Source organism: Rousettus aegyptiacus, unplaced genomic scaffold, assembly GCF_014176215.1.
Source record: "Rousettus aegyptiacus isolate mRouAeg1 unplaced genomic scaffold, mRouAeg1.p scaffold_m13_p_2, whole genome shotgun sequence".
NCBI lineage: Eukaryota > Metazoa > Chordata > Mammalia > Chiroptera > Pteropodidae > Rousettus > Rousettus aegyptiacus.
In genome coordinates, this window is record NW_023416295.1 from 145,372,141 (window position 1) to 145,398,847 (window position 26,707).

A 26,707-nucleotide genomic window follows, 5' to 3' on the forward strand; every position below is an offset into this window, starting at 1 on the left:
GAGACAGAGAGAGAGGCTCAAAATAAGTACTTAAGGGTATTATTTTGGAAAATAAAATTTTATATCCTATTTGCAGTTCTGCCAAAGGGACAGTCTCCTGGGAGAGTCAAAATGACAAAGTCATTAAAATAAATTAAATGATATTTTTACAGAGGAGTCAATATCATTAAGCCTAAATAGATACTCTTTTCTACATAAAACTGTTTTTTTGCATGTGCACCTCACCTGACCAGTGATGTTCAGGAATGAGATCTATCTTCTAGTACTGTGATTATGGTGAAAATGAACTCTTTATAGGTTATTACAAACATGTTCACGTATATGTGAACATATGAAGACCTGAATATATATATCCTCATGATGATAAAATGAAAAAAAGTTGACTGCCATTATTTCAGAAAGCAATAATTAAGAGATTAGTACTACTCACTGTAGTAGTAATAATTATGTATTACATTTTCTTTGGCCTTTTAAAAAAAATTTGTGGGTTAACAAATGGAAGGAGTTTGTTTCTACTTCTTTATTTTTTTCTTTAAAATACACAAAATTTTCAACCAAATCATTTGAATTGTATAGTAAATAAAAATTGTTAGCGTATGATTAGGTTAAATTAAGATGGTGCTATCTGATTCTTAATAGAGATGTTCCATAAAAAAGGAATATTAGTGTTCGTTCACACATCATTATTAAGTAGTGGTCTTCTCTGTCTGCCTCCTTCTATCGTCCTCCTCTTCCCTTTCCTTCTTCTCCTTCTCGTTCTCCTTCCCCTTCTCTCTCTCTCTCTCTCTCTCTCTCTCTCTCTCTCACACACACACACACACACACACACACAGGGTTGCACATATACACAAGACACAGATACTCTTGAACTTCCCTAAAAGGTTCATTTAAGGATAGAAGAATAGAAATTGACTTAATTCCCGTTTCACTAGCAATTGTTCTGGTAGAGTGCTGAAAAGATTGTCTATTTTCAGAGATTCCATAGACAGTTTTTAAAGATACATTTTTAGAGATCTTGAGAATAGATATGGATTTCCTACTATTCTATCCAGTGTTCTATAACCTGAAATTTATACACGTGGCAACCATGTGTCTCAGAAAAATCCAAAAAGCTTTTGATATTTTAGACTTTATTTCTTTTACTCAGAAGACACAATTACTTGTTAAACTATTTATCCCAACCTTTGGTTCAGATAAAAGGTACGCATATTCAATGCAGGGGTTTTTTTTTGTTGTTGTTGTTGTTTCTTATTATTAATAAGAGTTGTACAGCATGTACTGGAATAGATAGTTTTTGCTATTCCCTGGTTTTTTTTTCCCTACAATTTTCTTTCTGTCCCAGGAATGGCGTATGTGGCTACTCAGTGCTCAGCTTTCAGACATACAAGGAGCTGAGCATCTGGGGAAACTCAGGAGGTGAGCACTTTCACGCTGACTCAGAGACCAGCCGTATGACTCCAGTCTGGCGCTGTCACGCCTGGTTATGGAAAGGCAAGAACAATGCCTCCCTTGAGAAGGGGGAAAAAAAGTCTAGTGCAGTCACAATTTTGATGTAAAATTTAAATCATCCCTCCACATCCTGTGGACTTAGAGCTGTCAGAAATGCAAAACCCATGCTCAAATGGAAAAAGTTTTTTATTTCCTTTAAAAGTATACCCTCTCTAACTATAATTACAAGTTTTAGAACCACAAATCTTAATGCTAGATTATTCAAAGTAATTTATAAATAATCACAACAAAAGGACTTTGATAATTTTAACCTGTAGATTGCTGAAGGGTAAATGTTCTTTTTCTGTTTGTTTCTGATTAATGACAAATACATAACAATACATGAATTAAATAATTCACAAAATTTCGTACTTATGATTTGAATTTTTTTCTTCTAAACTCATGTATTTGATCACTTATCTACAATTTAAAAGAAATTTCTCTTCTACATTTAAAGATCTTAATCATTTCTATTATATTTTCTTCAAGTAGATTTGGTTGAAATTTAGTGTATTTGATAATTAAAAAGATTCTGTGGTCAAATGTTTAATAATTCAAGTTAGGTGTTTGACGATAAAAAAATACAAGTTTAACAACTAATAAATGAGTCAAATATAGTTGGGTTTCTTTTTTTAAGTGGAAGGTGCTTATTGCCATATTTTTATGTTGAAAATCAGGAGAAGAGTTTTGATAATTTTTTTTTAAAAAGCTAGAGTTCTGTAAAAATGTTTACTAGCTCTTCTTTTAATGAAAGTGGCTTTGTATTTATGAGTCAGAAAAGTTTCCCTAACCAATTTTCTTTCAGCTTGTCAGACTCATAACAAACTCTGTCTTTTCTAAGTATTAGAATACTATAGAATGATTCCAGTTGATTTAAATTTAATAATCTTTTTACCTTTTTATTCATCAGGAATACTATTGTTTTAGGTACTTAGTAAGTGTAGATTAATTTTAAAACAGTACAATAAAACATAAAGATGAGAATTTTTAGCTGGCAGATATATTTGTTTAGGTGAGTTTGGGCTCTAGAGCCCAGCTATTAGGTTACTCATAATAAAGCAATCTTCTTATTTAGAAAAGTTTTTTGGAGTCTTCATTCAATAACATATGCTCTTAATTTGGGAGTAAATTTCTAGTGATTTACAATTAATGAGACAGTAAGAGAAGAAAGCAGAAAAGGAATCAGATTTTGAATTCTGAATCACTGTAATTTTGCTACCATAAACTATTCATAAATACTTACTTTTGGTACTTGTCTCCCTTGCCTAGAAAACAAAATCAAATGGACATTATAAAGTTAATTTTATTGTATATTTCAGGTACATTAATTCAAACACTTCTGAAATATCCTATATCCAACTAATAAAGAGGCACTCATTTCTTTCAGGTACTCACAAGAATTAAGTTCTTTTTCTAATTCTATACTTATCTCTCTTTAAACATTGTTGTTATTGTTTTCCTTTTCAATTCCCACACCTTCCTTGGAGAACCCTGTATCTTCTCGTTTTCTCCTCTTCTTATCCTCCAGTCCTTCTTTGACTCTTTGGTGGTTTGGACAAGGCTGGGAAAGCTTTTAGATAAGAACAGAGATGCTAGCAAATAAAAGGGCAAAAAGGTGGTATACAAGTTAAAAGTGGCGCTATTATCAGAGAGAAAGAATATTAATGAACTACTTGATTTTAATGCAGAGAACATCTCAGAAACTAAACGTATGACAAGGTAAACACAAGGGATAGCCTTGGTAAAGGTCACTTTAAAGTTCTTGGTAACTACACCATTTTTAATTAACACAATTTTAAATACAGTTTAAACTTTTATAGTACTTATTACATTTTTTCTGTAAATTGAAATCATATTGTAGAACAAAATAATAAATTTATTCTTAGCTAGTTGTAGCTCAAAAATTATTTTTGTTTTTAGATTCTAATGTTGTGGTAAGTTTTGTTTCTAAATACTAGTAGAAATGAGTTCTACTCTGGTGAAATGTATAGTAAAACTTACAAAGGAGTCTAGTTATATTTATTATTCTATGTTGTCTGTTTTTATGTTTCTATGAAATCTGTGTTCCTGCTTCCATGTATAGTTTATGCCATGATCTGATGAACTTAACGATATAATGAATAAGATCACTGTATGTGATAAACAAGTGAAGAAGTGTAGAGATTGGCATGTTCTTTCTATATCATAAATTGATGGCAAAGAGGATTTATGGAAAATAGAAGAAAAATGTTTACCACAAATCAATTTTCTATTTAAAAGCCTTCTGAATATTATGTATGACAGAGTTGTTTATAAAATATACATGGAATATATTCACAGGGTAAATGCAAGGCTGACTCTAAACAGTAGAAAAATAAAGACGTTGAAAACATGTTATAAGGAAAAAGAAAGAACAAACCATAAGATATGAATAATAATTGAAATTTCATAGATAAGGATAATGAAACTGATTTTTTTCTGTAATAAAGTGATATGCTATGTTTGTGTAATTCTGTTTATAAATCACGTAGAAGTGTTGGCTGTTTCATTCATTTGAATCAAAACTTATCCATTCATGTTAAATGCCTATGTTGATTTCCCATACTAAACAGGTAACATTCTATTGTAAAAATAGCTTTGATGAACAGTAGAGTTTAATTCCTGATGTATTATTGAATTCTGTACTTGAAACCTATATACTTTTATTAACGAATGTCACCCCAGTAAATTTAATAAAATAAAAAATAATTTCTAATTTTGCTTACCCTTCTCACATCAACATTAATTACAAAAGGAACCAGACAAATAAATGTAAATGTCCTGAATAATTAGTCTTATTATTAGAAAAACTTGAGTCACATAACTTCTAGAAAAAGAGTATAATATTCATATAAAAAGGATTGCTAATAATTATTTTATTTTGTAATATCCCATATTTGTTATTCCCATAAGGAGGTGAATCCTTATGAATATTTTGTCATTTTTAAAACATTTTCTGCAATGCTTAAAATTTAATCTGAGAGTGAATATTAAAAACAAGTATTTGGAGAGTAATTAATAGAAGTTTTAAGTTAAATAAATATAGTCCAAAATTTTAAAAGACACTATTCAGAATGTTCAGTTTTGTAGAATTGTTTAGAAAATAATTATACTATTTCACTTATCACTGTGACTAATCATTATCTTTCTTCTTTGTTCAATCTTTTTTATACATTGGTCTCCCAAGCTTGGATGGGCTGTAAGGTTCAGATTTTACCCCAAACTCTGCTCTATTTTCTTTGTATTTTTCCCTCGGATTGACAATTCTGTTCTTAACTGCTGTCTGTTATAATGCAAAGACCTAGTAGTGTAACAAAAGGTATTTAATCACTTTATGTCTCAGGTTTATCTTTTATAAAACAAAAATAATAAAAATACTGATTCAGAGTGTTGTGGAAGAAGTCATTGAGAAATAATTACAATTATTGATTAACTCTCTATTTGTGTTTAGAAAATGATACCATTTTAGTTACTTCTACCAAAGTCCTGCATTTTCTGGTTATCTATTTTTTTTAAATCCTACATGTAACAAAGATTTATTTCTAAATGGAATTTCATATTTTTCTCCAAATTGGCCTTTCTAATTTATATATTTCTCTCATAGCAGTATTCTCTAAATTATGTTTCAGTAATCCCTTTATCTTTGACTTCTCTCACCCACATGTGCCTCAACTATTTTTTCCACTCTCAACCTTCTATCAGTTACTAATTTCTGAAGAATTTTCTTTCTAAAATATGTTTTGATTATGTTGCTGTGTGGCTCACAAACCCTCACCAGTTCCTTTCTGCTTTCAGGATCAAATTCCAATTTCGGATTAGCCATTCAAAATTGATAGAGTTCAACCAGAAGCACTATCGTCTGGTCCCCAGCTTTCATCCTTAGTTACATTTGCTCCTCCTATAATCTACTGCTTTAACCAAACTATTCTACTCGCTAACTCATGTAACTCTATACATTTCTTTAATTTGCTATTGTCGTTTCTCCAGTCTATAATCTTTTCTTCTTCTTTATGTCTATTGACATCTAATATATCTTTTATTACCCTGTTGAACTCTCGTAATTTTTAGGAAGCATCTTCTGGTTACTTCAGTAAGATTATCTTTCTGTTATAATACTCATAAAGAGTCATTTACCTTAAAATATTCTTTCCAGATTCCTTAATTATGTTGCTATCTAAAAGCACATAGTTGTCTTTTAATATTTTTTTCCACTAATGAATGAATGGATGAGTAGATATATTTCTTATATTTTCATCTGAACTGTGTTTTCTTAAGGGTAAATGAGAAGGGTCTTTATATCTAAGTTGCCCATTTCCCCCATTACACAAAGTTAATTTGCCTGGCACAAAATAGACCCTCTTTCAATCATTTATTGATTTATAGAAAAATACATTAAGTGCCAAGTATGTGCTAGGAATTGTGCCTCTGTATAATAATTCTATCTTATTCAACACAGAGGAGTAGACCACTTAGGGACAAAATACAGAGCATTTGGAAAGACCTTTATTATACAATCATATCTTCAGCATTAATCTGGGGAAATCAAGGTGACTTAGTCAAAAACAGAACTATACTTAACCAAAATCTTATTAAATTCAAGATAGTCTACATGTCATGGGGAATTTAAGAAATTAAACAATGATATTCTTGCATTCCAATTGCTTGTGTTCTAGTTTTAGGTACTGTATATACTAATAAGAAGAAAAACAAAAGTTAAACTATTGAATAAATGTCACAGGTTATACTGATATTCAATTTTTTCATGTGGGCTGTTAACAAGAATTGAGGTAGGTTGAGATGGGGTGAAGTCACTTCAACTGTGGTGGTAAAGGGTGGCTTTGTAGAAGAACTGGAATTTGAGTACGTTCTTTATAGACATTTGTGTTTTGCAATATTTTTACAAAACTGCTAACCTTAAAAGAAATAATATGCCAAAAAAAATAACCAGTAGAAGGCACTGCTTCCTAGCACTTATCTCTGAATTAACCAAAGGTTAACATATTCAGAGAAAGAAACTTTGAAAAGAAACAATTATATTAGGAAAGCAATTCCTATACTGAGTCTTCTATTTTATATTTACTCCGTATACTAATTCATTTGACTTTATATATTTTGTAATTTTTTAGAATATTTAGAGCAAAGAATATATCCTAAGCAGAGTTAAGTTTAAAGCTGTAAGTAGGTGATTCCTCAGCAATAAATCTATTAATAATTAACTAGGCAGCATTTTTATAAAATTACTTCAATTTAGAGTCTTTTACTTACACATTTTAAAAAGAAATGTAAGTTTTTTTTACATGTACTTTAAAAAATGAATTAATCAGAGTTTACCTGTCCTATTACATAGAAATTATTTTTTAAAAAGAATACTGTATCACTGAACTTGATTTCCTTTTTCCTAACAATTTTCTAAGCATACTTAGCAATGACTGTAAGTCATTGTCTCACGACCATTCATTATTAGAGAATAGTAAGAGATTTCCTGGTTTTAGTTAGTAGCTTTCATTTAATAGATATTTATTTAAAGAATACTATTTTCAGAAATGATCCTAAGTACTAGGTGAGTAGCTGTGAACAAAAATAAAGTTTACCCTCTTGAATCTTATATAATAGTGGGAAAGACAGATCATAAACAAATAATTATAAAATATGCCAAGTGATGATAAATTCTGTGGACAAAACAGAGAATAAGAAGTAATAGAGAAAAGAGGTGCTGTTTTAGCAGGAGTAAGCGAGGAAGGCTCATTGGGAAATGATGTAGAAATAGAAAAAAAAATATTAGGTGAGGAATAGGCAAGTATACATATCTGGGGCAGAAGTATTTCCAATTGAGGAAATACCAGCTATGAAAAAAGATATGTTTAAGTAAGTGGTCTATTAGTTTCCTATTATAACAAGTTACTGCAAGTTTAGTGGCTTAAACAATACAAATATATTCACTTAAAAGCAAGTTGTTGGCAGGGCTCATTCCTTCTAGAGACTCCAGGGTAGAATCTATTTCCTTGTCTTTTCTAGCTTCTAGAGGCCACCTACATTCTTTAGTTCATGGCCTCATCATTCATTTAAAGTCAGCCTCACAGTATCTTCCAATTTTTCTTTATGATCCTCCTGCCTTTCCCTCTTATAAGGACATGTATGATTACTCTGGGCCCACCTAGAGTATCCAGAATAATCTCATCTCAAGATCTTTTACTTAATCACATCTGCAAAGTCCCTTTTGCCTTGTAAAGCAACATACTCACAAGCTTCAGGGTTAGGATTTGGACATCTTGGGTGAGGGGCGTTAATCTAAGTTTTGCAAACTTGACTTTGCATTAGAATCACCTAGGAACTTTAAAATATTCTGACATCTTGTGTGCACTCCAAAACCAATAATATCAGAATGTCAGGCAATGTGACCCAGGCAGCAGTATTTTTTAAACCTCTCCATGTAATTCCAATGTGCAGTCAAGTTTGGGAACCATTGAGTTAATTTTCTTCTGTAGTCTCGCACCCTTTACCCTACCCCTACATCTGCTACATATGTCTAAATACAACTGAGGACATCCTACTTACAGAGTGATTATAATGCACATTGAAAGCCTTTAGCGAAAAGCAAAGGACTCCAGTAATTGTAAAATTACTTCCACATATGAACTGGAGTAGCCTGATTGTACAGATTGCTACAGGGACAAATAAAGAAAAAGTGACTCCTTGTAAAAAGCAAGTTGCCCTTAAGAGGGAGGCTGTTTCTTATCTGTTCCATTCATATAACTCAGCAACTCCAAGAATGTTGTAGACTAGAAATGGGATTTAAGTAGAGAGCCTGAATTATATTTTAAATTCCCATTAGATAAATGTCTTGTACATAGTAAGTGGTCAGTAGATTGATGACTTGAAGATTCTCTTTTTCCCTGGAATTAGACATCAGTTCTTTCAAAAAGATTTTCTTGTCTACACACAGAACTGAGTTAAAGACTACTATTAAGTCAACACAGCTCTGTAAATTAGTTTCACACTGAATTATATGTCTGCCTCATTTCAGTTTCTTTGAAGTTTGAGTTTTGTTCATTGGTAAGGCTAGTACCTACCACAGGAATGAGAAAAATCATCTCTGAATGAATACATGAGAGCATACCTCAGGTATCCTTGTACTGTGACACAGCCATGCAGCTTAAACTACAGGAATTGGAACCCTACCCATCCCAGATACACGATGTATAGAAATCTGCAGTGCTTTCCTTATGCTTTTTAAAAATTAATGAGACTTTCCTCTGTCCAAAATGAAGCCCTTGGTAGGTGAGTGAAATTCAGTAGTCTAAAGTTATTGGTAAGTTAGTTATCAATATTTTTAGAAGCAGTATAAATCAGACCAAACATGAATAATGTGACCAATAGATTGTAGCTCCCTACATAATTTGTTATTTATTTTACTTTTTTTCTGACTTAGTAGCCTATTATTAACTATAGGTATAGTCATTTTTTTATTATATTAATTTTAAAAAATAAGATATCTTTTATTTCAGTTATATAAAAATACTCAAGTTCACTCTATAAGAACATCCTATAAGTCTCTGAAATTGGAGTTGAAATAAACATGAAATACATCATATTTTAGGATCAGTTGCCTTCTGGCACTATGACCCCTTTATGTTCAGTGTTTTAGATCTTATAATTTTCGTTTCATAGAAATATATATATATATATATGTATGTGTATATGTGTGTATATGTGTATATATACCTATATATAGAGAGAATGTTTATCCATTTATAAAGATAATTTAGATATTGAAATGACTAGAAGTTTTGAGAAGAGTAATGAAATCTTAACTATCTACGTTATGTCTTCTTTTGGATTTTTAATTTTCATAATTTTTAATAATGATATTAATAAAGTAGAAATCAGCAGAAAGGTCATACCTCTGGAAGTCATAGACTTGTGTATTAACTTAGAAAAGACCAACTGATCTAGCTTTCTGCTTTGGTAGCTTGGACACTGACTCTTGCCAATAGCCTGGAGTTTTCAGACAGTAGGAGACTGATTGTACATAAGACTAAGTTAGACACCAGAATGCCAATTGATTAATTCCAGCAAAAATGACAATGGTCACACAGACCATAAATACTATGGTTTGTATAATAAGTTCATAATATTCTTGTAGTCAAGCTACATGTGAAACCAAGAAATAATTAAAAGTCTCTTTACCGATTTATTCTGATAAATCACAAAGACTTGAAATTTTTAAATCTTTTCTGTCAGCTCATTTTCTATGTGGGAATCAGAAGTTTGCTTGGAGAGCATGGAAGCAGAACAGTGAGAGTTAAATATCATTACTAGTGAGAGGGATTATGTATAGTTTAATATAATAGTTTGGTGATAGATATGGTGTTGCCTATGAGATTAAGACTATTCAAATTGTGCTAACAAGACCTTACTTCCTTTCTCCATACTTAGAGTATTTTTGAAGTAAACTCTGCCGATGAGATCAAAAATAGTTACAGATACCTTAAATGTGTTGCCCCAGTCTGCTTCTTTTATAGATGGTCCTTTCATGGAAGCCAGTAACCTTACCTCCTCTTTCTCTGTTCTTCAGCTGATCAAGACTCCTACTATTAACATTTCTTTTTTTACACTTGCTAGAACATTTGATTGGTTAATTGTCAAATATGACTAGCAATGGATGATTTCTCTATTGTGAGGCTTTATATTTCATGTTGATTTTACAGTTTAACTCCTAGAAGGCCGTCAATCTGCTTTCCTCATTTTGGAGGGCTTTGTTTGTTTGTTTTTTGCAGGGGCTGTGGGCCATACTATAGTTTTAAAGTTTGTAAAATAATAATAAAAAAAAACTTGTTTATTGAATGTCTACTCTGTGCTAAATGTTCTACAAGTCATTTTTCATATGGTATGCAGTTCATTCTCAAAGTAGATATTGCACCTCACTTTAAAGATGTGCAAAATCTAGATAGATTACAGTAAGTCTCACAACTTGTGAGTAGCAGAATCAGTATTGTAATCTGTGTTTGTTTGCTTCCAAAACTCTTAATTTTTCTACAATGCTATTATTATTTCTTAAGAGAATATCTTTAACACTCGAATATTTTTAAAAACTTCTAACACTAAAAGAGTATTTCCATCAAAGATTAGAGATATTTCTTTTGGTAATACATTTTTAATTTAAAAATCAGTGATAGATATGAAGGAAGTGGTGTTGCAGTTAGTTAACACTTTACTGCCTTTTATGCCACTGGCAAGAATAAGAGTGGATAATCCTATAAACACATTTTGTCTGTGGAACAAAACTTACAGCTTTTTCAAGGTCAGGTCAGGTTGTAAATAGAAGAGTTTATTTTTTTTATTAAAAACTTAAACTCTGTATAATTTATGTAAAACTTTTAATGAAAAGTATCTATTGAACTAAAAACATCTGCCACATATTTTTAGCCTCTGATAATATTCTCAATCAGTACATAAGTACAAAAAATGTTTAAATTTTGTTCAGTTATGTTAAGTACACTGTCATATAGGCATTGGCTCATCAAAACAAAACATCTTTATTTGATTGTTATTTGTTTACTTAGATATCTAAGGAGTAAATATGTCTAAATCTTTCACAGAGTTGTAGAAATAAAATTGGAATATTTTTATACTCTCACTTTTTTACTACTTTGCAAATTTGATTTTAGAGCCAAAAGCCTACATTGGGTGATTTAGAAAGTGAGGGAAAAATTTCATATGGCCCAGGATTAGCAGTGCATGTAAAATGCATTCAGTTATTAAGCTTTAAACAAATATCAAACTTTTTGTCATGTGGTCTAAGGTTTACATATAACCGATATCTCTGTATGTCACAGTAATCTTACTTTTAATAAAATGCAAATTCGTTATCATGGTAATCATTCTTTTATTTCATTTATTTTTTTAACAAAATAAATTTTAGTCATTTCTCTTTTTTTTTTACTGCCAACAGCATTTGCTATTCGTACATATTCTGTCTTCAATAAGGTCTATCAAAGTGTAAAACTAGATGGGTATTTTTCTTTCCTTTAAAATGAAATGGTCTTTCATTATGCAGTATTCTTAGGTGAATTCTCTTGTTTAAGAAGCCAGAATACAAGAGAGTGCTATATTAGTGTATTATTCTCACAACAAACAAGCACTGTTCTGTTGCTACCTGCTTGGCCATTGTTTCTGATTGTGTGTGCTTTGCAGTGGTATTTGGATGGTTTCCTGCTCTCTGCAAGCACAAAAAGGCATTTCTGTTACAATGGCCCCTAACACACAATGACGGCATTAAGGATTTATGTGGAGGTTTCATTATTTTCTCCTCTTTTGTTCCTTCCAGGATGTCTTCCAAGCGACCAGCCTCTCCGTATGGGGAAGCAGATGGAGAGGTAGCCATGGTGACAAGCAGACAGAAAGTGGAAGAAGAGGAGAGTGACGGGCTCCCAGCCTTTCACCTTCCCTTGCATGTGAGTTTTCCCAACAAGCCTCACTCTGAGGAATTTCAGCCAGTTTCTCTGCTGACGCAAGAGACTTGTGGCCATAGGACTCCCACTTCTCAGCACAATACAATGGTAGGTTTCTCATGGTCTATTGTGCCTACACTCACTTTTTGACCAGTCTAGTCTTCTAATAGTTTGGCTTCAGTCCTTTGCTGTATAATTATTATCTACTTACTGGCCATATGCAAGATATACTCCTAACATCTTAGAATTCTTTATAAGTAAATTGATTCTAGTAGGGAGTATCAGATATGCTATTTTTTTGTTTGTTTGTTTTTTAAGAATTCTGCTTTTGAGACACACGACAATTACAGGGAAAAAAGACATGTAAATATAATACTGTTAAAGTAACACAATTAAATTAGCAAGAAAGTTAGATACTATACTATTTCTAATAGAAGATTTTTTCAGATAGAGTTACAACATAGTTTGAACATTTTCACTGTAATAAATCCGTGTTTTTCAATTTTTTGCTTGGTTCAGATTGGAGATTCCAGTATTCCTTACAGGACTGAGAATTTTATAGAAGAATATATTTCACAGAGACTATAGTTTTCTAATGTGACCACCGTAATTTCTAACTCAGTACCATTCATGCTGTTCGGATAAATCAGTATTCCCTGATGCATCCTATTCCAGATTTTGAAATTCAGGATAATTTATCTGGCCCCTCATCTTGGGGTCTGGATCACTGGGAAACTGGTTTCACAGATGAGAAGAAAGAAGACAACAGTGCATCTTCAGCTGAAGCTTAAACAGCAGATATACACAGATAAAGCCTTTGGGTCCATTTTAGGAACTTAAGTATGTAGAATCAGCAAGGCGGCAGGGTACTTAGCTGCCAGTAAAGCCACCCTCACCTTTTCAGCATGGCTGCTTGGGTAAATGTCATGTTTTTGTGGCCTCTCCTTCTTCAACTTTAAGAAAGCCAATGCCATTAATTTGACCTGATTATACCAATTTGAACCGGATTATGCCAACAAGAATGTTTGATCACATATTCTCCCACCTTTAAAGACAACTCCGATTTTGTTAAATACTTCTTTTTGCTTTCTCCAGGAAATTATTACATATCATAAATGTGCTTGGCACTGTAATATGCTGCTGGTTTATGTTATTGCATTACTATATGTGGAGTTAAATCAACAAGAAGAATCAAATACCTTCTAGTAGCTGTGAATTAGACACTATTAATATTCATATTAGGTTTAAATAGTCTCATTCAACATTTTAAGCCTTATAGGTAAAAATTTGCCTGGGTGTTTGACTTTACAAGATTTTTCCACCAAGAATAATGTTTTAGCTAACACTTAAGTAGCACTTACATAGATGTGGTGTTTTAAGCACATAACATATATTAACTCACTTAATCCTCACAATAATTCAATGAGGTATTATTAATCCCATTTCACAGATGAAGTAATGGAGGCACAGAGAGGTTAAATACCTTGTTCCAGCTAATAAGTGGGAGCAGCTAATAAGTGGGAGAACCAGGGTTTTACTCAAGCAGTCTGAAACTTACCATCATTATAAGCTCTTCGCAAGGTGCAAGCGTATTTTATGTTCTCATTATCTTTTATTTGGCAAATTAAATCATACTATCCATAATTTCTCCCTCTCCCTCTACTATGAGTTCATGTTAGTTGTGTGCAATGATATAATGTTTTGGCCTCCTCTCAAAAAAGTTAAACTAGGAAAAGAAAAGGGAGAAATGGTAGTACGCAGTTCCACAGGGTAAGGCTATCAGACTCTCCGTTTGACATTGCATCATTGCTAATGCCTTTTTCCCCAATATTTTAACCATTACTTTCTCTTAGAGAGTAACCTATTGAGAGTACGTCTTGCTTTGGTTTTTTTGTGATACTATTATAAACATAAACATACAAATTTGAAGGAGTGGATATAAATAGTTATGACTAAAAGAAAACCACAGATAAAAGGGAGATTATTTTAAGTATGCTTAAGAGTGGGAATAAGTATATTAAATTACATACTATAGTTGGCATGAAGGGATGCCATGATGCAGGATGTTAGTGAAAATGAAACCATTCAATTTGTAATGGAGTATCTAGTTCAGCTAAATAAAAACTATGAACTGCCGATTTTTACCAAATTTTTTGTTGTTGTTGTTGGATACTATAGAAATAGATCTGAATAAGACACAAATCCCTTTCTCAAGTAACTTTACCTAGAACAGAAGTTCTTAAGGAAGCTGTATGGATCTCCTGAAAAGGAAAGGAGAATTCTGTGTTTTCACACATGTGAGTAGGAATATGGTTTCATCGGATTTTCAAATAAATCTGTAACCCAAAAAGATTAAGATCTACTGTTCTGGAAGTTAATGCCGTTTGGATATGAATGACTTAACTTATTTTTAGTGACATCGGCACTGATGATTTCTCTTACCGTGTGTCTAATTAGTTTCTAAATTTGCTTCTGCCTCAAATGTTTCTTGATTCCACCAGCTTTTTATCTCTTGAGTAGAGTCTTATAAGAGTCTCTATATGATCTCAAATTTTTAGCCTCTTCTCTTTTTTAGTCTTTCTTTTGTCTTCCACTAGACTTATTTGCCTGAGAAATGAGTTGCATATGTACCCCACTTTGGAAATGGATGTGTGTCCTTGTTGCTTATAGGATTTAGTCTAAAACTCTTATTCTTAAGGTAAAATTACATAGACTAGTACCAAACTATGGTTTTAGTCTCCTCTCCTCCCACATCTTGCCATGGACCCAATATTCCATTCATACCAAGTTTTACATATATATTCATAAACATACCAAGGGACCTCAAATAATACAACTTTATTCTCTCTACCTGGAAAACCTTTCTCTTTTTATATTTTACCTTCCTGGTGAATTGTGCATATCTCCTACAAGATTAAGGTCAGAAATTGCCTCTTCTAAAATACTTTCAATGACTTCCTAAGGCAGAATGGTTCCTGCATTATTCTTTTATCCATGACACTTGTTTACATATTTTCTCATGGCCTATAATATAATTTATGTGTTTAAATGTCTGCTTTTCTATGCACCATAAGTCTCCTTGAAGGCATATATATATATATATATATATATATATATATATATATATATATAACACACATATATATGTGTGTGTGTGTGTGTGTATACACACACATATATGTATTTGTGTATATATATGTATACATATATGTATTTCTATACGTATATTTGTATTTCTGATACCAGCATATAATATATACTTAATTTATGATTACTGATTAAATGAAAGAATTTATGTAGATGATTAAATATATGTTTTGGGCAAAGTTGTTAAGACACTATTCATAGTGAACATGCTGGTTTTCTAGAAATTTTCAAACAAAAAAAGAATCTACTAATGTAGTGTATTCAGAAAGCAGAAAGTATGTTATAATAAATATGATATATTCAGCTGTTAAGCTGATTAAAATACATTTTACCCATTTATCAAAATGACTGAATATATTTATAGAACTGTTACCCATCAAAAGTACTTTTTTTTTCTTAGATTCTAGGTCATTGTCATACTCACAAAACATGTCCTTTTATTTCAGTAGGAAAATACATTCTCTATTTTTTCCCTATTCAATATCTTTAAAAACAGAGAGAATGTTTCATGGTCTTTATTTCATACAGTTCAATTTAAGGGAAAAAAAAACCCTGATTTTCAGATTTCACTGCTGTTTATGTGTGACAACCATGCTCCATTTTTAAATAAAAGCGAGATATTGAGAAGTCTACATTTTGTATTGTCCACATAGTTTAGAGACAAAGTAAAACTGATGAGTAATCCCTGTAATGATGGCTTGAAGTTATAGAGATGCTTTCTGTATAAAATTTAAGTTGGAAAATAATTCCTGAGATAAAAGTTCTGTATACTTCATGACTTGCTATATAAAGATTTTGATAAATTAGGGTCATTTGTTCATAGTCAGGGTATACAAGTGTTAATGTTTGGAATTACGTGAGATAAAGATGTAATTCTTCCTTTCTGATGTTGTCTTTGTTTCCTTAAAATTTTGGAGAAATAAAGTAAGTGCCTAACTAAGAGCCACTCCCAAACAGCTATACCTCTTATGGATACTCTAAGTCCTTCTGTTCTTGGAGGTTTTACTCACCATTCAGAGTACACTATGGATGAACTGTACTAAGCAGATTATATACACATATTTATAAAATACTGTAAGATTTCTAATCAATATAAGATTGAGGCACGGATATTAAGTATGAAAAAGACTGTTGGTTTTTTCTCTGAAACTCTCATAATCTTGCCAAACAATTAATAGCAAATTTTGATTCTTTTATAATCTTCAAAAGGTAAAAGGCAAGGTTGGTAAGTTCTATTCTGACTTGAATAGAAAGGCAGTCCTGAGCTTTATTTTTATGGAAGGTCAGGTCTACAATTCTTCTCCATCCTCCTTTTCTTAAACATAGATTTAAAGGCTGTCACTTCAGAGTTTCAGAGACAAGCAAGAATCACTATAATTTCTGGCTCATTTTTAATAATAGTTCTGATATAGATAGATGGATTTATTTCATAATGTAAAGAGCTATGTAGAGTGTCTTCATGTCAATCAACATGATTATTTATGAGCACAAGGAAGGAATAGAGTAAGTCCGAAGAGAAATCAAGTGTAGCATTAGAGGGAGCCAGGGGACACTGTGGTGGTCATTTTGGTGCTCATGTTCTATCTGGTTGCGTGCTACTTCTGTTGGTTAGATTGTTCTGGTGTCAAACATGACACGAAATGAAAGTCTTCACCACCTGTGGTTACTGAATTATCAGTTGCCTTATTTTTGCCCCCACAAAAAGAGTCTAGTTTTATCTCGGCCAAACTTTCTTTTGACTCCTTAAGTTCTTCTTGAGTTGAGTGCACAGTTTTGTGTAACTGTGGAGTGGCTGCTTTCCACAATTGATTTTAAAAATATAAATATTTACTTTAACAATACAATATTTTATTAAAAAATAATTTGAGCGGCCCAGTCTACAGATAGCTGAATTTCATAAGAAATAAAATCGATGTTTGTGTGAAATTTTAACATTTAAAGATCTAGTTGATTTGGAAATACGATGTCATATATATTTTAGTATATCACTTATTTTTTGTTGATAACATCTTTCTGGTGTTATTAAAGAATTATAGGTATATAATATATGGGGTTTAACAATACTTTTGATGTGGCTTAATGTTTTTAAACATTTCAGAGAGACTAGTTATCATAAAGCAACATGTAGTACAAGTCAATTTCTTCCCAAATTTCAACAAAAGAAGAAAAAGTTTTCTTCTTGAGTTGTTCTCTAGAAGTTGAACATATAGCTGAGAACCAAGGATAACATTATAGCAAAGCTCCAACATATGAAATGCAAACTTAAACACTGAAAGAATTCATTCAGTGCACAGGACAGAGAGAGGCTTTTACTTGCTCAGGCTCACTGTCAACTCCTGGGATTCTTTATTTATCAAAAATAATTTTAAATGCTATATTATAGCTGTGTCTTGAAATACCCGTTATATAAATTTTGCTTACAATCTAACAGTCGTTAGTAATGTATTTTTGATGTGTGACTAGCATAATGTTATGTGTGAAGTACTGTTCAGAAAACTTAAGAAGGAAAAGAGAAATTGCATGTGCTATTTAAAACTAAGTCACAGATTAAGACCTTAATTATAGTATGGTAAAGATTCTTATTTTTATATGGTGGTTTTTATAAGCTTTTAAATTTCTGGTTACCTTTGTACATCAAACTTAGTATAAGTTATTATGATGCTGTAATGCATACTGGTTGTTAACACCAGTGCAGTTATTGTGCCAATTCTAATAATGAGAATTTCATTGTTTAGGGAGAGCAGTCTCCTATACTCTAGACAAAAAGTGTAATTACTTTTGAACGATGTGGAATGTTCTCAGTTTAATAGCATGGAGAATAAATTCAGAAGGATTCAGATAAAGTAAGCTTAGAAGCCATATGTGCAGGGTGGCAGTATAAAATTATGATAGAAGGCAGTATAATTCTACACACACATACAGGATTTCACACACTATAAACTGTTTTATCTGTAAGAGATAGGCTTGCTTATCTGAACAAGGCCAATTCAATTGAAAGGAGGTGAAAATGGTGACAAGTTTGTGTTTGTTTTTTATGGTAAATTGATGTTTATCATACAATGAAATTACATTGTTACAAACGTTATTCTGTAAATGTTGTCAGAAAATACCACATGAAGCTGTTTATCTAGATATAATTCCAGGCTTGTGTTTGAATGTAAGTGGTTCAATCTTTATACTTGCATTGTTTCTGAAAATTACCCCCAGGGCTAGCAGGAATGAGAATGTGAAAAACAATCAGTTGGGGTCCAACAAAGCCATTGGATAAGTTGTGCAATAGATCATTTTGTCCTATTGCCATACAATTCCATTCCATCTGGTTGGGGGAGGGTCTAACATCAAGTAGAGAAAATCTTGATTCATATGATGAACAGTATTTGAAGTGCAACCGTTGAGTTGAAAATTAACTGGGTCTTGAGAAATTGAGTGTACTGTCACATTTTTAAAAATAGCTTTATATGGGAGTTGCAAGATAGCTCATGATACCTAATGAAGATATACTTTTAGTGTCCCATATAGTGCTTTGTACTAACAGGGGAATAAGTAAGAACTTCTAATTGTGTGGTAAAGGGGGAACATGTGTTCACTTAAGAAGTTTTGGCCTAATGGAATTTAATGGCCATCATTTAATAGGGAGTGTTGTAGAAAGATTCAACTCAAATATATACAGTGAATACCTATCAGCAGAGATATAGAAATAAAAACTAGTCTCTTCCTTCTTGTAGCTTTTTGTATAATATTGAGGTAAGATAAACACAAAAATCACTATAATGTTATGTAACATATTAGGATCCTGATACAGGCTAATAAGTGCTAAGGAGATTCACAGTTGAAAGGTATCATTTGTGGGAATCAAAAATAGATTTAATTGAAATTGTTTCTACATAAAAATTACTAAGTGCCAAGATATTAAAAATAAACACATCATGTCAATTATTATTAATGCAACGTCTTTAATTTATAGTATAGTTTTGTTTTTGCCATAATATTTTTCTCAGAAGAAATACGAAGGAAAAAGAGCAAGTTAAAACAGTACTGAAGACAAATTATACTGTAAAGGACTCAATATGAAATATGAGAAAATTAGTTAAATATGTTCTTCATATTAATAGAAATAAAAACAACTACTTTAGTTATTGGAATTTTAAATATTTTCTTTCTTTGTTGGGGTGACCATCTTGAATGAAGTGGAAAGAATGAGGAAATTCTTGGCTAGGATACTGGAAATAGAGATACTAAGAAGCGTTGCTAATAATTTACTTGAATGGTATTCTAGATTTTATGGAATGGATAAGTGTCCATCTCTATATCATTTGTCATTCTAGGACCTGCATAATAAGACTATTTGTATTTGGTAGTTAGAAATAATGAAAAGTATGGAAACCAACCTCATTCTGTATCTTAGATATATTGTTTTCAGTGCTTTCTCATTTTCTTTGATTCTTTTTCTCCTCCGCTCCTCTTCTTCCTCTCTCTTTCAATTTTCCTCTATCGGAAAACATTAATGGGTCCTCTTGTGGATCTCAATGGAGCCATTATCAGGAAGAGTGACAGGGTAGGAGAATCAGCACCATTGTACTCTGATATATGCTTCCTTCTTATTTACATATATTACCTCTTGGAGATTTGCCAAACCTTCTTGTAGTCAGCCTAGGTTTCTCTTACTGTGTGTGATTAATAGATCAATTGGTTCTGGGATAAAGTTTTCACTGATTTTGAGTAAACAGGGACAGTGTAGTGAATTCTTTTAAAAAAAAACTATCTGGTGTATTTTTTTCTATTTGTTCTGATTACATTCTTTTACTTTTACGAGCCAATGTTGATAGGAAATGACAATTTTATTTTTAATGTCCTTACATGGGAAAAAAAAAAAAACACCTTAGAATTCTGTATTGGTTCCCAAATCATTTTTTCAATTGCACTTATCGGCGAATCCAAATGTCTGGGGTCTAGTGCTGTAGTGGGTTCCTGCACCTTTTGTGTGCTTGTCCTAGGTTCCATTCTAAAATTTCCTATGACCCCTACCAATATTTTCTATCAGTTCTTGATTTTTTTAAATTTAGTTGATTTTTGTCTTCGTACTTCTTTCCTAAATTTGAAATTTTGTCGAGATTGATAAAAATAAGAAATAGGGAACAGAGATCATTTATATAACTGAAAAGTAATTTTGATGTTAGTGTCTCCGTATTAACTTAAGTGATAATAGCAATGTATTTGTCATTATTTCTTCTATTATACTTTCTAAGGACAGCAGTCACCTGAGGGAATTCGAGAATGGGAATTTCGCAATGTGAATACCTGAATTCTAGGAATTAGAATGAAGTCTACAAGACTCAGTAATTCAATTGCCAATGGGACCTCAACATATTTCAAAAACACGTACACCATATTTCCTCTTGGCTGTAGATATAACTATCCACTGCATCTAAAAAGGGAAGCGTGATCTTTGTATAGCAGCCTCTTCTTTAAAAAAGCACAACTATTTAGTAGTCAGTCTGGATCTTAAAGTGAAGTCTTTAAAATAATGTTAAGGAAGTACTGAATTTTCATTGTAATTTATTTTTCTTGCTTATTTTGGCAATTAGACTTACATAGCTTTCTCTTTTAAAAGTATAGACAAAGACAAATACTGGGATTTGGAAGGCGGGTAGGTTTAAAAAAAATAGGAAGGAATGCTATAGGACACAAAAATATAATAGGAAGATTATAGGGGGGAAAAACACTTTCAAGAGAAATGATTCCTTAAGAAATGACAGTTTGAATTCAGAATGCCACATTAGGTGCATTTAAAAGCATTAAGTGTATTTAAATTCTTTATTTCCTCCACAAGATCTGAAATGCCCATAATTTGTACCAGCATTAAAGCTGGTATTAAAACCGAATTCATGACAGTCTTTCTGTATGTTATCAGTTTTGATCATCTTGTGCCATTTTCCCCCATTTTTTGTTTTAGAAAATAAATTTTATGTTTTTCTCTATTCTACTAGATATGGGAGGGGGATTTCTTTGGTGTTTTAAATGGGAAATAAATATAAAGCTACCCAAGTTGACAATTGTAATCTGCCCCTTTGGTTACATATCTTCTTTGTACAAAGGCAAAATTTTTTTTTGTTTGTTTTAAAATTCCCGTAAACCATTTTTAGGAATGAGCTATGTGAGCGGATGAGGTGTGAATGTAAGGAGAGCAGCCTTGGCCAGCTCTGTGACACTGACATCACATGATAAAGTAAATGAACACAAGTGACTGGATTTTATGTCTTATTTAGTCAAGGTTGCTTCTGTGGCAGCAGAGCAAACAATGTTATCATTATATAGAGAAGCAGTGTTTACTTCAGTGTCTCTTCTTAGCTCTTAAAAATCCAGCATGTCTCAAGATAAAAGTCTTGTTCGTCAATATTCCTAAATAAGAAAATAACATTCTAAGGGTTAATAAAGGTTTAAAATGGACATAGGATATGAGGATAAAATTACAAAGATACTGTTAAGAAATCTTGTATGTATTTACAAGTATAAAATATGTACCATGTAAAAAGTCAAAACATATTAATAACAGTACTTAATAACAGCAAAAAAGTTACAGTAGCTTACAGCATTATACTTAATAATGTCCTAAGATTGATAACCACCTCTCCTGTTACTACTGGACCCTACCCTCTGTATAAACATATGTCCTGGAGAGAGGAGATTGCCCAGCTCTTGTGATATCCATCTTTAGGCTTTGTGGCAGTGGCTGGCATGTTTTGCACATTAGGGACACAGAGCCAGAGAATAGGCTTCTTCTGTATCTGAGACTCTGATTTCCCCAGGGTCATCAGTAGAACATAAGAAGCACTTTGAAAGAAAGTCTTGTGTGAATATATCTTACAGCCTATCTACAGTCTAATAGTTGTAACTCAAATATGGGAGATTTCAAATAATTGTTACTCTTTAGAAAATGGTATTTAATAATTAATAATAGGAATGTGCGATATTTCATGTTTTCTGTGTACCAGCCACTCTGTCTTTATTATCTCAGCCAATTTTTATATCAACCCAGTGAGTTTAACAACTGTGATCATTCCTGATTTACAGATGGAAAACAGTCTTCGGTAGAGTGATTTACCTAATAAGCGGTAGAGTTTGGATTCATGACTTCAAAACTGAAGCACTTAATAACTGTGCTCACTGCCTCTACACTCATACAAATATTAAAATTATTTTTATAGTTTATCAGAATAAATAATTTTAAAAGCCTTTAGGAATACTTTTTAGGGAATGCAGATATAACAATCGGTGCTTGATTGTTCTACCTTAACTCAGAGATAACCTGATTTTTAAAAATCTTTTTAGCTGGATTTAAGTGGACCAAGAGATTTAACCATTTCAAAATGTGTACTAGAAGTTTGTAGGATGTCAGGCAATATATGGCATTCCAAAGGATTATTTACTTAAACCTTCATATAAAGATTGGTAAGATTTTATGTTCTGGCTAAAACTGTTGCAGAACATAGTGGTTTAGCACAGGGCCACTAGTAACAAAATTCCTGAGTACATTCCCAGTTCTGCTGTTTGATACCCATGACACTTGGCAAGCTGCTCTAATTGTATGTACCTTATTTTTTCCATCAGTAAAATGGGATGATAACAATAGCATCTAATTTATGGGATGATTTAAAGTCAATACATATAAAGAGCACTCTTGGGCCTGGAATATAGCAGAAACTTAGTAAATGTTAGTTATTAATTAAATGAATGCCTAAACAAATGTTTATGTTCTGTGATCTTAGAGAAAAATGATACATTGTATTTAAATGGCATATCTTTTTCATTTTTATAAATTTAAGTTAAAAGAAAATTTTAAGCTAAGGAAAAATACTTTTGAAATGAGAAGTTCAATAGAAATTTCAATCTCCTGTCATTAAAAGTTTTTTTTTTTTTATATTTTTAACTATGAAAAAAGGAGATAATTTCATCTTAGATGCTGTTTCTCAATCAAGTATTTGTGACCTATTCAGTTATCACAGTTTTGTTCATTGCCAGATCATTGCTTTATGTTAAGGCTGTTCATCAGCAACTGTCACCACAACTGCCACCACAACTGCCACCACCACAAAATCCTCTTAAGCTAAGTCAGATTGTGTTTTGGTAAAATTATGAGATGTAGTAGTAAAGGGCCTAAACTCCCTCTTAAACGGTTTGGGTTCCAATTCTCCATTTTATGAGATGTGTGACATTGACTAAGTTTTGTGGCATCTCTCTGTTCCTTTATCTTCTCACCTGAAAATGAGGATAATAATAGAACCTCCCAGCACATGTTGTGAGGATTAAATAGTAGAATTCTCAGAAGCACCTTTGAACCATGCTTGGCACATAGTAAGCAATTAATAGATGCTGTAGTTCTTGAATAGTTCATACTCTGTTGACTAATTACTGTTAATTACCAGAACAAATCCTGTGTTTTCTTTTGGGCTCCCAGTGGTCATGTTTTCCTTTTAATAACCTGAAGGAATATTTCCCACTTTCCTGTGCCATTTTAAGTGGTCCAGTGTTCTTCACCAGTCAACTCTATCAGTATTTTTGGTTGTAATTCATCTTGAACATGAGATAACCAACTCATTTAAAGGAGAAAGCTCTATGGTTTCCTTGGGGTAATATGTTTGTCTTGGTCAGCACTGTTTCCTAGAGTCTGGCACAGTGGCTGATACACAGCAAGCATCTCAAAATAGTTAAATGGATAAATGAGTATCTCTAATGCCTATGCTCATAGAAGACACTCTGAGTGCAACCTTTCTTATTTACATGTTAAAATTTTGATATTTAACTTATAGTTGATAGGACAATTAAATGCAATAATTACCCAGCACAGTACTTGTTACATATTGAATAGTCAGTTAATGTGAATTCCCTTTCCAACACCCTTCTAATTCTCTTAGCCTAATTGACTCTCCAGGTCACTCATAGACAATCACAGCATTCTTCTGTGGGTTCATATTTTATACTTCTCCAAATAGTTTACCAGAGGAAAACAACATCAACAGGAGAATAATAGCAAAAATATTCTGCAACAGAAGATAAATAGAAATTGCTTAAGTTTTCTTTCATGAATATTCTAATGGCTACATAATGATTTTCTTTTAGGACATAGCTAATGAGGTTCCTGTTTATTGCTACAATTTTATTAGCATATCCAATTTTTGTTTTGTTTTGTTACTTTTCAGTACATTTTAAAATTCCTGTTTGATTTCAGAAATTTTAGAGGTACTGTGGGGAATTCAATGCTTTGTTTATTTAGGATTGCGTTTGTTGCTTTTTAGTCCTTTGATCTCTCATTTCAGTTTACCCATAAGGGCAGCCTGAGATGATGTGAAAAGGATGTGTTATGGATAAGTGGTATAACACAAATGGATTTATATATTATAATAGCTTGACCTGTCATAAATCTGACATGTTGCATCTAAAACTGTGACACCTAACCAAAATATGAATATCTCTAGCTGTTAATTCTTGATAATTAAACATATATCTCTGCATTTGTTTTAATAGGTAAAACTTTGACTTGTCACTTTCCTAATGGGCTTCATGGAATCTTTTTATTCTTGTCATATAAACTCTTCCCTGTTCATTTATGTCCTCTTCAGTGGTTCTATAATTATTTTTGTTTTACATAGATAGAAACATGTTTTTCCCTCTTTTTTACATATGGTGTTTTGCTTCATGCAAAGAGAACTACACAGATGACATTTTTTAAAATCCAAATTTTATTCAGTTTTACATTCTTATGTTTATAACCCTGAATATCTCCAAAATGTCCTTACCTAAAACACTTCATAGTTACATACTAGATTTATACCAGTAAAGATACATCATCTTCCTTAGGGATAATCTTTAAGCAGAACTTAGTAAGACAAGCTTTGAAAACTAACATTCCTGCAAAAATAAATCTCAAATCACAAAACATCAGTTTAATCTCTCCCCTTGACAACTTAACACGACAGATTGAAATATAAAAGCCGATGCAAGTGGGATCAATGGATTATCTAAGTCCCTGAACATCTTCTCTTAAATTGGGGGAATTGACAGAGTGGTTGTGAGAGGGGGCGTGTATTGTGTGTTTCTTGTCATGTGCAGAGTATTAAGTTTTCAGAGATTAGTGCTGAGTGGATATGGTCTACCTGGATGTGAAGCAGGGTGAGAGAAATTGGGAGGGAGTGAAAGAGAAAAAGAGGAGGCTATAGGAAGAGAAGGATAGAGAGATTTACATGTGAGAACTCAGGGGGCTTTGTCATGGCAATTGTATAAAGTGATATACAGTGCAAATCGACTTGAGCATGTCCCCGGATAGCAGGCGGTTTATAGCCTCTACGAGCTGAGATTACTGCTTTATCTTGTCATACTAAATTAACATGGCAGCACATTGTTAAACAGTGGTGACCTCTTCATCTGGGTAAATTGCTGCCTAGAAGAGAGATGATATTTAAATCTCTCTCTCTCTCTCTCTCTCTCTCTCTCTCTCTCTCTCCCCCCCTCTTCCTCCCTCCTCCTCCTCCTCCTCTACCCATCCCCCACTTATACCCTTAAATAATTTTAAAGTTAGACAGTAGCTATTTTTAAATTATTATAGAAAAAAATGACATTTATATTAAGATGACAACAGATAGGGTGCTATTAGATAAAATGGACACTTTGGGTAGAAAAATAAGACTTTACTTATCCAATGTTCTAAAAATGGCATGTCATCTTAATATATTGGAATTAAGAATATACTTGCCATCATTTTAATTTCTTGTTATTCTAAAATAGCCTATTGATTTGTGTAAGAGTTAATTTCTGTACTTTCCATAAGAAATGATTAATGGTAAGAGAAAGAAGAAATATGGCTCAGACATTGATTTTCCCACTAGTCAGGTAGAGGGATAGCCCAAGAGAACTAAAAATGAAGAGTAGTATCCCTTAAATAAAAGTACCTAAGTTATCTTTTCTTTCAGAGTTTACCAGGTACCATGTCATTCCTCAGATTCTTTTTATTTCTTTATTAAAAGGAGAGAGAGAAAGAGAAGGTCGTAAGACTAATTTGCTTCATGCTTCTGCTATCCTGCAGATGTTCCTTTCATGTGTTTTCTAAGCTCTGTTTTATTTAAGCATATAGGTAATATACTAACTCTTTTTTCCCATCTTAAAATGTTGATAACTCAATCAAAATCCAATGTATATATTTCTATACTCAATTTGTGCTACTAGAATTTGAATCAAAGAAAGGGGCAATTAAAGCTTCATAAATTCTATAATATGAGTGTCTATTTCTTAATGTCCCCTGGTAGAGGATGTTCTGTCTCTAAAGAGTAGCCCCCGAACTGCTTCTTCAGTAACCTCTAGAGCATGTGTTTTCAACCTGGGTGTTAAGTCACTTTAAGGGTCGAAGGGTGAACTTTATGGAATCTGTGAACTCCCTGAAACTATGTGATATATTCACTTAAACATTTTTCTAGAGAGAATATCCATAGCTTTCATTATATTCTCTAAGGGGCATGAGCCACCAAACTAGATCATTACTTCTTTAGAATTTAAATCTGAGGATATTACTACAATACATCCTAATACTGGGAATATAGGAATATCAGTACAGT

The 26,707-nt window shown here is 32.3% G+C and overlaps 1 protein-coding gene across 7 annotated transcripts in view; it reads left to right on the forward strand.

Annotated features, from left to right (window-relative positions):
• SOX5 (SRY-box transcription factor 5) overlaps window positions 1–26,707 on the forward strand; it is a 660,043-nt gene that overhangs the window by 326,414 nt on the left and 306,922 nt on the right. For 5 of the 7 annotated variants that reach the window (XM_016119244.2, XM_016119245.2, XM_016119239.2 and 2 more), the window contains one exon: window positions 11,834–12,065. In XM_016119244.2, the coding sequence (XP_015974730.1) occupies window positions 11,835–12,065 (231 nt within the window). In that variant the 5' untranslated portion in view covers window position 11,834. The remainder of the gene's footprint in view (window positions 1–11,833; window positions 12,066–26,707) is intronic. The other 2 variants (XM_016119241.2, XM_016119243.2) reach the window with 1 other exon arrangement.